The following is a 12020-nucleotide window of genomic DNA, read 5'->3' as shown; positions in this document are numbered from 1 at the left end:
AGATAAACCTTATTCTACATTATGCAAGGGCCAACTTTTACCCTTCTGGCATATGACACATGTTTTTACCTTGAGCTTCACACTCTCACCATGCCCAAGCAATTCTCTAGCCAAAACACTGCGCCAGCCACAGAGATGAACAGGTGAATGGAATATGGTCAAATAGTGCACGATACTTTTCTCTGTGTTGGTTGGAAAGCTGGTCAAGTTCACAACCGGGAGCCAAGAAGGCTTTCAAGCAAGATTTTGATATTTGAAGAGAAACGACTTTGACTTTCATTCTTGAATGAACACACTGCAAAAACTCAAAATCTTGCCAAATATATTTTTCTAATTTCTAGTCAAAATATCTCATCACACTTAATATAAGACAAAATTACCTAAAGAGCAACATTTAAGTGATATAAAGGAGCTTGTTTTTAGACAGTGCATCTTGAATATATTGTTAAGTGAAACTGTCTTGAAAACATCTTGTTTTGAGTTATATCTCAGGTTAAACAAGCTTTTTTGACATGTCATTAGGTTTTTAAGCTGCTGTGTTATTTGTAAAAGATGAATCGTCTTGTTTCAAGAAATAGACTTAACTTGAATTGAGAAAACAAATCTGCTTTATTGAAAACTGCAGGTCAACATGCCCAATTCACAACAACTCACAATGCACAGTACAGTGTGGCTATTTTTCTTACATTTCCATCAAACCATGTCGATGTGATGTGTAAAAAAGACAGAGGCAAAAGCTGGAATTATGTTACCTCCTCTGTTCTGTTGCCCTCTGGACATACTGCACCACATTATTACTTAAGTAACAAATAAAAATAAATGCTGTCATAAATAAGTGTTTTTCAATGCTTAAAAAAAAAATCTGCCCAAATACCCACTCAATACACTCAAGAATGATGTTTGAGGATATCTGAGAGATCATACTTCAGTGGAATGTACTTGCTATTATTGAAGTTTACATAGTAGCATGGTGTATAATCAACAAGCTTTTCAGCATCCATGAAAATATTGGCTTGAGCTAGGTCGGGAACTTCTACCTCGTAAGCTAAATAATGATCATTCCACCCAACTGTAGAGAGAGGTTGGCATTCAAAACAATACACTGAAGCATTTAAAATAATAAATGTTTTTCACAAGTGCAAACTCTGGAGTATCATTGATGACATTAGAAATAACCAAAGATTTCCCACATGAATGCTTATTTCCATGTTGCATAATCCAATTTACTGAAACTATAGTTCAACGTGCTCTATTCCTAAGAAGTCTTTAATCTTTACTTCTACATAGTGAACATTTTTCACCTCAGAGGCTGGGCCCATGTCAGCTTCACTTGAACAAATTGGATGTTTCTCATGCACATTTGACTACATTCATAAAGTTGGTTGTGCTTCACAAGTGACTTACAGATATTTTTAAAACTACTTTTCAAAGCCCCACTGCTTAAAAAGCAATGCTTTGACTCAAAGGCATGCCACATATGCCTCACTGTAGGACCCAAGTGCCTTAATCTGAGAAGGAGATGCAGCAAGTAATGTTGTTTGGGTATATATTTGCATCTGGAAACAGTTGTTTGAAATGTTTTAAATGTTGCTCTATTAAAGCTTCAGCCTTGAAAGAGTTGAGAGAGCAATAATAGGTGGAAAACAGAATTTTGACTATCTCTAACAACTTAAGTAGCATTTGTGTGTAATCATTTTCTCCAATTTTATCAATAAGAAAGGCAGAATCTTTAACAAACCAGCATCTGCCCAGCTGACTGTTTCAATTTATTGTCATTTGATGACAGTGTATTGACAGATATGTGGCAAGGCTTATCCCTTGCTTCCACAGGAGAATAAGGGAAACCAATAATTGCACTGTTGAATGCATCTAAGTCCATGTGTCCTGAAAGCACAAGATGCTTTAAAACACATTTGATTTCATATGGGGCAACACCTTCAGAAATGACATGCATGATGTCTTGTGGGGTTTGATTGATTATATCAAAAGTGAGGGACAATTCTGGTAATTTTGCTTTCCTCTGTTTATGCCATAGGTCGCTTTTTTTTAGATTTTCTTTCAAAAGTCAGTATTTTGTCTTCTCAATGTCATACATTGACTGTTATGACTTGACATTGTCCTTTTTAACAAAAAAAAAATCTTCTACATTTGCACGACCTGCATGTCTTCAAAGTTGCATTCACAGTGCCTGCATTTACTGTAGGCACATCCCACTCCTATCTTAAATCCAGGCCACTTCATGCTGAAGCTAGAAGTGTCTCCGCACACAGACATAAGTGCCCCATAATTGTCCCTCTCACCTTTTGTCAGTAGTGACAACCGGGACACCATCACGCCAGCTCAGTGGAAATCACAGTTACTCCTCTCCAATATCTTATCAATACCAACAATGAGAAGATCTATTGATTTTACCACATGGCAAGGCAGACGAAATAGCGGCAAAGTCTTCTGTATTTAGGGTTGATGTTACTAAGGTGTACTAAATCAAACAATTTGTTTTTGTTTGCACGAGATCCACAAGGAGGATTGCATAGCTCAATTTCATCTTGTCTATCAAACCACCTGCAACTGCTGTGGGAACTTTCAAAAACAGTGGGTGACTTAAAAACTGTTCTCCTATCAATGAACTCATGAAAAATCCATCCTTCACACGTCTTTGGTCTCTCAGCAATCATTGCACTGTTCTTGGATGTGCATAGCAGCTGCCTCCAACTTTTCACCAACGGTAAGCTAATGAAAAAACAATGTCCTTACTGTAAGACATCTGTCTCGTCTCCTAGGTTTCACCTTACCAATACTGTTTGTTTTGCCGAACAACATCTCTGGTTTCAACTGGTTTTCACACGTTCTTTCCATGGTCTTTATCCTTGCACATGGGTGGAAGCAACTTTGACAGAACGGGTCAACAATGGTCAACTCTCCCCCATTGCCTCAATCTTTAGTTGATCCAGGTCAACAGGAACTGTCTCTCCAATCCTATCGTTCATTTGCAGTTTTAGGTGCTCAATAATGCGGCCTGCTATTGCTGGACTCTCCACCCACTATTGTAACAACAGCTCTCTGGGGAGTAGAACACAGACAAACAACAAACTTCTCGATTATAAAATTCATAATCAACAATTGCAGCAACTACAAACTCATACCACTAGCGGGTTTTTAAATACCCCCTCAATTCCATATTGTTCGTGACCTGCATGATCCAAATGGGCCTATTTCCAGCAAAACTTTCATGAAAAATATTGCCTTCCGCAACTTACCAGCCTTGTTTACACTTGGTCTTAGACTTCGGTTTTTTTGAGCAATAGGATCACAACCAGTGGACAGTGCTCACTAAAAGTGTTAGGTTGAGGTGTACTATATTGTCTCTATTCTTAGTATCATGCTCAACTTATATATAGTGGAGTGGGCAGATTTTGTAAGCAACGTATCGTTACCATTTGCATATATAGCGGGGAAGGCAAATGAGATCCGAATCACCCGTGGTCACTGAAGTAACTAATGTGGCAAACATTCTAATGTCAGGTGTTTCTCTGACAGCTTTTCGACCCGTGATCGGATCAACCAAGATGCCAGGACTGAACAGTGGCCAAGTCATTTTACAGTTTAAGATTATTGTTTTTAAGCTTGCAACTAAAAATTAAATATAATAATTGGAAAATCAATGGCATAAATTACCTGTGTCAGTCGATGGGTTTCTCTGGCTTGAAGAAGAAATGCAGTTGCATGTTTAGAAAGGTCAACATTCGTGAGACCCTCTCCATCTTCTTGAAATCCACTCTGAAAGAGATTAACAACAAACATATTTATTAAAACAGGGAAAATACGGAGACAACTTCCTGTCACACACTGTCTCACCTTTTTTAATGTCTGGTAACTGATTTACGTAACTAATAATTAAACTAAATAAATTAACTATCAAAGAATTAATTTGTTCAATTACTGCATATAAAATTAAGCAGTTGTTTAGAAAAGTAACTTCTAAATGTTTGCTTATTAATGTGCAGATACACTGCTATTATTTTAGTGTACCTACATTTATTTTTCTCGACGTTACACATTTGAACATATCATGATGACATTTTATTTAACTTTGCCTAATAGTCATTTTACTGAGCCCACCTTGAACACATCATATGTAAACCTCCTTCTGTCAGCTAACTATCTTTCACCCTGCTGAACGGTCTGACTGGACTGCTCTGCTGCAGCAGCAGGAGGCAGAGATACAACGCTGCAGTCCAGTATATCTACGTATATGCACTCCACTACAGTTTTCAGCCAAGGTGAGTTTATCACGACTGAGTCTTATGTATGCAATTAAATACAGGTTAATTGATGCTCGCTAGCCTGTAATGTAATGTCTGGTTACATTGATCATAAGTGGACAATCTGTGGGGCGGTAGGCTGCGTTTGTCAACATAAATGTAACCATTAACTAGCCGATTTAGGCTAGTTGTATTTGCGTTACAGGTTCGATTAGTCGTTACTGACAAAAGTTCAGGCACAGTTGACCTAAGTTAAATACATGTTTAGTTACATTTTATCTTGTGTAGCGACTTACCGCTGGAATGAATGCTTGAGCCCTCCGTTTCAGCCACAGGGTTTGCATTAGTTTGGTCGTTTGCGGCTGTCCATTCACCTGCTCCAGGTAAACCGTGGCGAGTCGGTCCTTCCTCCTCCGCCGCTTCAACTCGGAGAAGATGATGCACGTGTGTCCGCTTCACGTGATAGTAAAAGGAGTTATACACCCTGTACTCACTTGGACAGCCATCAATCCCGCACACGACGCAAAAGTCAGGGTTGCGGCTGTGCATGGTGTTAATGTGACTCAAAAGTTGTCTCAGAGTCAATGCCACAAATATGTAGCATATGCAGCAACGCCAAATCATGTTGGAAGCAAAGATGTCAGAGGCAAGAGGACGCCTGTAAAGTTTAAACTGGTCAAAGGTCGGTACGGTAGCGCAAGACTGCCGTAAAAACTCGTTACTATGGTTACACCCGCCAGCTAGCCTGCTGCAAATGAGAACGTGGGGCGTAAACCATGGCGTAAACTAACGTTATTTGAGACCGATGTTGGGTTTGAACTTGAGATTGACGTGTTTCACTGCCAAGTAAATTAAGCGCGGTCCAGTGCTCATATCTTTGTAGTTCACATCGCACACCCTTTGAATGTTCGCGACGTTTCAATGTGTTTTCAGTGTTTATTGTGTATCGTTGCAGCCGAACAGAGACATCGAGGCGGGCTAATTAACAATCTACGTCAGCTAACGGCATGGAAGAATTGGCTGAGGTCGCAGTGTCGATTGTACGGGGTAAGTATGCAATATATTATCATATATGAACAGAGTAATGCAAAGGCCTAATTGAAGCAAAAAAATACTGTCGGAACTCCATTGCGCTTGGGGATAATGTTGTATATTATGTTGTGTTCAAACCAAAGCCAAGTACATTTTCGCGCCACTTGTTTCCCGCCTGAATTCATAAACTGAAGACTAGTCAACTAATGGCGACAAATGACAATGTGGTCACTAGGAAAATTCTTGGAACTGCATTGCGCTTTGGGGATAATGTTGTAATTATGTGTGTTCAGGACAAAAGCCAAGTAAATTTTCGCGCCACTACTTTGTTCCCGCTGAATTCATAAACTGTGAAGACTAGTCACTAATGGCGACAAATGACAATTGGTTGGTCACTAGGAAAATTCTAGTTGATGGCAGCTCTAGTTATTCTAGTAAAGTCTATATGAATACAACAGCAGCCAATAGGTACTTCTACATTTCTATACTAAGCTGGTAGCACTAGCTACCTAATTTGAATGAAGTGTATACTCTAAGGCCTCTTTTGCAGTTTCACTTCTAGGGCCCGTTTCATCTTGCTATGTTTGTCTTTCCAATTTTTCGTATAGCTGCACACAGTCACGAGACAATGATGAGCACCCTGTCCTCGTGAAGACTTGCGGGATCTTTTCCCAGGCCATGAGAACTTTTAACGGAAGAAAGAGCTCTGGCGGGCCTGTCATGGTGCCTCGGGGAGGTCAGTTAAGTAAACTAAACTAACCACCTATTTAAATTGGCAGCAGCACATCTGAGCTAACAGCACAGTGTTTTTGGAACAGGCATGGCAGTCTACATGTGTGTTAAATTCAGTTTAGATTAATTGATAGGTGTTCAGTTAGTTGATGTAACCGATTTCACCCCTAAAATGGAACATTGCTTATTTATACGTGAGCAGAGCTGTCAATGCTACATTGCATTTTGTGTTGTCACAAAAAACAAAAATGTTGCTCTTTGCAGTAGTTCATTATCTTTTATTTTACAGGAGTCTGGACAAGAACACTCAACATTATCGGCCAGTTCCTCCTTTAATGCGTCACCCATGCGAAAGAGACATCGACTCCTAAAGCAAGTCCTGCAAAGTACACAACTGCTGAAAAGGTTGTGAAGTTATCATCGCCAGAATATGTGTTGCACACAGACACAGAACTTGAGCAAGTCAGAAAACACGTACTTGAGTTGCCTGAAGACAGGCGAACAGCGCAACTGCCAAATGTCGAAGGAGCTCAGATTGCCGGCTCATTCGGAACACCATGACCAGTATGATTTCAATCCTGAGGGCAAAGGGGGATGAGAATCACAGAACCGATACCCATCAAAGCCAGAAATAACAGCAATGCAAAGACGATAGTAGTTGTACTACCCCATTGCTGCAGGACAAGACCTCCATTACATGGGTAAGTCAAATGCATCCAGTGATGACTGTGTTTCATGTTGGACATTTTTAGTAGCGAATTTGAAAAATTGATTAAATGTCTTGTGCAGGTCACTGTGTACACCGCAGCTCAACAAAAGACTGCAAAATGTGAGATCCCCGAAAAAAGAAACTCCAGATTGGGAGACATTCAAAGAGGTGAGCTGTAACTAATAATTTAATCAAATATTAATCTGTTAATAATTTTCAAGATAATTAATCAATTGTCTGGTCAATATAAAGTCCAAGGTGATGTCCTCAAAAGTCTTGTTTGGTCCTCAACCCTAAATAATTCATTTCACTGTCATAGAGGACTAGAGTAGCTAGAAAATAATCACATTTGAAAAGCTTAAATCATAATTGACATCAAAAAATAAAAATGCACAAACTGATCGATGAGTCCTCTAGTGCAGGGCTCGGCAAATAAGTTTGGCCTCGGGCAATGTTTTTTTCCAGCCAGTAGGTGGCAGGCCAGAACATTATCAAAGGCTAGTTCAAGAAATTGATTAATGAAAGTGCATCTGGAACTGCTACGCAGGCCCGTCAACTGGCTTAGTCATATACCAAGTAGTGATGAACAATTTGGGGAAATCTAATTGAGATTATTTTGACCAATATTGCGATTGCGATTTAATGTGCGATTTTTTTGATTTATTAAGTTCCTTATGTTGCCTTCTCTAGTAAACCAAGAAAGCCTCCACCGTGACGAACGGGGGATTTTAGCCCTCGGTTTTACACAGGAAACTTGAGATAAGACGGTGAAATCGCAGAGCGTGCTGAGCTTCGACCGAACTGGCTTGGCAGTGTAGAGAGGCCTTATGCTGGAGAGAGGGCAGTAGTGCGCACCTAAAAAAGCAGCCAAATAACACAACACACACGCACCACGGCGGGTGCTGACTGACTACACACACATGCACGCACGCACACCACGGCGGGTGCTGATTGACTACGCACACACAACATGGCGGGTGCTGACTGACTTGCGCACACACAAAATCCTCCGTTCCTATCCTACTCACCGTTAGATGAGCTGTAGGCGAAGTAGCCTCATCAGAGACTACTTGCGTTAAACAGCAAAGTCTCAGAGCTTGGCGTCTTAATCTTTTGTCGACTTTTGTAAACAGGTCCTGCCTTTCTCTGCGTGCAGTATCACGTAAAAATACGTAATGTTTGGGTCGCCATGGATGTTTATAGAGGGGGGTTCCGTTTAATTTAATATTGCATAGTTTACAAAACTCCCGCTCAGCCCCTTGCAGTTTACGCGTGACTGTGACGAGTGTGTCTCTAACCTTCCGGGAGTAGTAGCAGGATTGATACATTTCAATTCAAAAAGTTCACTGTATCCGGCCCTTTACCTTTTAAGCTAACATATATATAAAATAAATAAATAATATAACTTCAGAATAATCTGGGGGCCAGTTATGGCCCGCGGGCCGCCAATTGCCGACCCCTTTCCTTACTTCCCGTTTTTAAGGAGCTCTTATTTTAGTGTTTGACTACAAAGTAATTGCTTTGGATCTGTGTGGGTGATATTGCTTTTTCATTACGAAGCACTTTGTTAGTGCTATACAAATAAGTCTGATTTTAGTAGTTGACAACTAATTGATTAACTGACTTATCTTTGCAGCTCTACAAAGAGGGGTTGTCTTGAGCATCCATCAGACACGGATGAAATGGGTTCAAGTGACTCAACAATCATTCTGGATCGGTCCACAGAAGGAAGTGACAGCCAAGGCTCAGAAAGTCAGTTAGAAGGTAAGTTTCAACTTTTTATTTACACATTTGCCCTTGTGAGGTACTTATATTTTAGATAAACTAATAAACCCATGTTATGTTTTTAAAACCCATGTGTCTCATTCGTTGCATTATTGCTCTTTTTAATTTAACGTAATTTTGGGTTCCAAAATACCGAAATGATCCTTAAAGTACATTATCCTATCAGAAATATGTCTGTTATGTGTTGAAGGAAAAAGGAGATCCCAAAGCCTGCCTGAAGAAGCACCCTCTGCCCTGTCCAGTCCTGATGCTGAGTTTGTCCAACTGTCTCATGACTGTGTGTAGTGGGGGTGAACTTGTGTGCTTGCATGCAATTGTATGTGATTGCATGACCATATGAGTTTCAAGCAAATAGTTCTCATGCATTTATTAACAGAATAAAAAGAAAAGGCATTTAAATGGTCAAAATTCGAAAAATGAATAGGTAATTGGTAGCTAGGAACAGGGCTGATAATTGTTAATTAATTTCCATGAAAGTTTAATCTAATGTTAATGTATGATTTTTATTGCAGTTTTTTTACATATTTTGTCATGCAACAACATGAGATGAACTTTTTTTAAACAGGCATATTAATTTATTTTTTTTGTGTCTTACAGCTAACAAGTCTGCAGATGTTGACAGTCCAGACTCCTACAGTCCAGCGATCTTGGCCAAGCACTACAAGACCCTACAAACTTTGTATAAAAGAAAAAATCCAAACCACCACGATGTCTCTCATCTCTTGGATTTGGAATTTGTATCCCGGAGAGCATTCATTGACTCAAATACCATTCGCGAGGAGGACAGACACGAGAAAGTTCTAGATGCATATCAATGTTTCAGGGACGTTGGACATGTAAGTCATTATTGACTGTGCATGATTAAAACCATGGTATCACACATGTTTAAAAAAACAATTTCCTCTTAAATGATGTATTCAAATATCTGAATTGGTATATTTATATATTTCATAGGTGATGGAGGAGCTTCAACGCATTCTGGATAAGGATAACACCAACTTCATCGATGAACTGAAAGGAAGATGGCATGACTTCTGCCAGAAGGTGCAGTTTTTTGGTGTATGGAAAAAGGCGTTGAAACCCCCAATGGGAATGGACAAAGGTAGGGAATGCTGTTTTGGTGTTATCATTGCACTACAGGCATGTTAATTGTCAATTACACGAGCTAGTGTTTTGTCCTTTTTCAACTATGACGTGACGGCTATCCCATTGATGGCTGAATGTTTTTTATTTTTTCAGCAGTGTGTGTTGTATACCTTTCGATCAGATTTGACCTTGTGCACTTTGTCCAAGTGTTTAAGTAATGAATATTTTCCTGTGCAGCTGAACAGGCTCTTGAGATCCTACGTGTGCTGCCATCACTGTTCCCCTCCACGTCTGCTCCTCCAAAGAGGGTACGAAATGCGAGTGAGGCTCTGGTGCATGTCCTCGAGGTGAGCTATCTGAAATGTTGCAGGATCATTTTGACTGCAGTATCGGAAAAAATTGTAACTGAAGGTGCTGCCTCTGATGACTCCCAATGTATTTCCTATTCCATACTGTATGTTCTAATCCTTCAAAGACACAAGAAAACATTTGGTTTTAGAAAAAGGATTTTCAATGGGTAGATGTCTTGGCTATGTCACAGTACAAAAATGGGTGCATTACATGGTAGCAGGTTTTATCACCAATGATAACCAAGCAAGACTAGCCTAGCCTTGGTTTTTAGTTCTTTTGGAAGGCTAGAAGTGTATAAACAATAAATGCATTGGGGATATTCTCAGTACTGTAACTTTTGTCAGAATTTTACTTTGTAAAGTTTTGTGTTTGGAAACGACCTTCTAGCCTAGGTTGTTCCGAATGACCAAAATGCATTATCCTGACAGAAGGATGTCTGTGTTATGTGTTACAGGAAACGGAAGACCCCAATTCATACCTGAAAAAACGGCCTCTCTCCTGCCCAGTCCTGATTGTCAGTCCGTCCAACTGCCTCCTAGCGGTAGGAGATGTGGGAATAACCACCTTTCCAAAAGACAAGCTTACCGAGAGTGCTTTATACCTAATGGCCTACTATTATACCCTACACCTGACCTATCCAAAGTGTGTAGCCACTCTGCTTTCGGTCATCCAGACGGAGGTCCTCTTAGACAAAATCCATGAGAGAGATCTCACATCGTCTTACAAGAAGAGCATGGCTGAGTGGGAAGCTTTTATTGGCCAATAAAACCACTGGTCAGATATGTGGTGTACAGGATAGCACTTCCTCTCTCCCGCCAAGGTTGCCACAGTCCATGTTCATTGCATGTTTTCATGTTGGAGTTCCATAAATACTGTGAGCCAAAATGTTGAAGAAATTAAGATGTTTCCCTTTTATGTTCAATTAAAAAAAATTGGGTTAAATGCAGGACTAGTTTTCATTTATTCTGTCTTATAATAAATAGTTAATGTCTTGAATCTAGTAGGTGAATGTCTTGAATTTAGTAGGTGAATGTCTTGAATCTAGAACAGTATTACTTTTGTAGAGCTTAAAATAAGGTAAATACACTTGATGACAGGATGGTAAATTACTTTTTATAATGGCAAAAGAGTCAGGAAGGCTAACTTCAAGACATTTTGTCTCAAAATGCCATTTTCTAATCTTATTTCAAGTAGCTGGTGGACTTAAATCTAAAACAGTGTAACAATTATATAACTAAAAATGTGTTAAATACACTTGAAACAAGCAGGATGACAAAAAAAAAAGATACTGCTTTTTAGAGGAAAATACTATTTTTGAGCATGACAAGCTTATTATGAGACACACAACATCACAATACTAGTAAAATATAGCTAAAAATGAGTTTTCCCAGCTAATTTCAAGATCTGGTGGACTTAAATCTAAAACAGTGTAACAATTATATAACTAAAAATGTGTTAAATACACTTGAAACAAGCAGGATGACAAAAAAAAAGATACTGCTTTTTAGAGGAAAATACTATTTTTGAGCATGACAAGCTTATTATGAGACACACAACATCACAATACTAGTAAAATATAGCTAAAAATGAGTTTTCCCAGCTAATTTCAAGATCACTCTTATCTTGTTAGGCTTCAATATAATGTCTTATTTCAAGAAATCTTACTAAGACAATTTTCACTTGTTCCATTGGCAGATATTTTTGCTTATTCCAAAGCAAAAATATCTTGTATTAATATTTTTTTGCTTATTTTAGGAGTGGCCTTTTTTGCAGTGCATCACATCGCTTCATAAAAATAAAAGTTATCTGAAAACAGGCATAGATGTACGACGCAGCAATCGTATAGGCTTCAGACCCCTGAGCAGGGTGAATATGCGGGGGGCATAAACTAAATCTTGTGTTCATCTCTTATTTACACAAGTTTTTTTGTGCATAAGATGAGAGGTAGGCATGCTCTGAAAATATTAACCTGTCCATGTAACAAGTCTGTCAACAGTTTAAGGCTTCAGGAAGGAAGAGAGAAATGTAAGAATGTCCCTACCTAAAGTGAACGCCCTTTCTGA

General features: G+C 39.2%; 1 protein-coding gene across 1 annotated transcript; it reads left to right on the top strand.

Annotated features, from left to right (window-relative positions):
* Window positions 1-6893: 6893 nt before the first annotated feature.
* Window positions 6894-11220, top strand: LOC130391047 (uncharacterized). The gene is made up of 7 exons (XM_056601231.1): window positions 6894-6903; window positions 8372-8499; window positions 8711-8797; window positions 9118-9356; window positions 9475-9622; window positions 9844-9953; window positions 10412-11220. The coding sequence occupies exons 2-7, from the start codon at window positions 8418-8420 to the stop codon at window positions 10721-10723; spliced, it is 978 nt and encodes a 325-aa protein (XP_056457206.1). The 5' UTR covers window positions 6894-6903; window positions 8372-8417; the 3' UTR covers window positions 10724-11220.
* The last annotated feature ends 800 nt before the right edge of the window (window positions 11221-12020 follow it).

This window comes from Gadus chalcogrammus, chromosome 10 (genome assembly GCF_026213295.1).
Source record: "Gadus chalcogrammus isolate NIFS_2021 chromosome 10, NIFS_Gcha_1.0, whole genome shotgun sequence".
In the NCBI taxonomy this organism is placed as follows: domain Eukaryota; kingdom Metazoa; phylum Chordata; class Actinopteri; order Gadiformes; family Gadidae; genus Gadus; species Gadus chalcogrammus.
The sequence above is the reverse complement of the archived record's forward strand: the minus strand, read 5'-3'. Positions and strand labels throughout refer to the sequence as shown.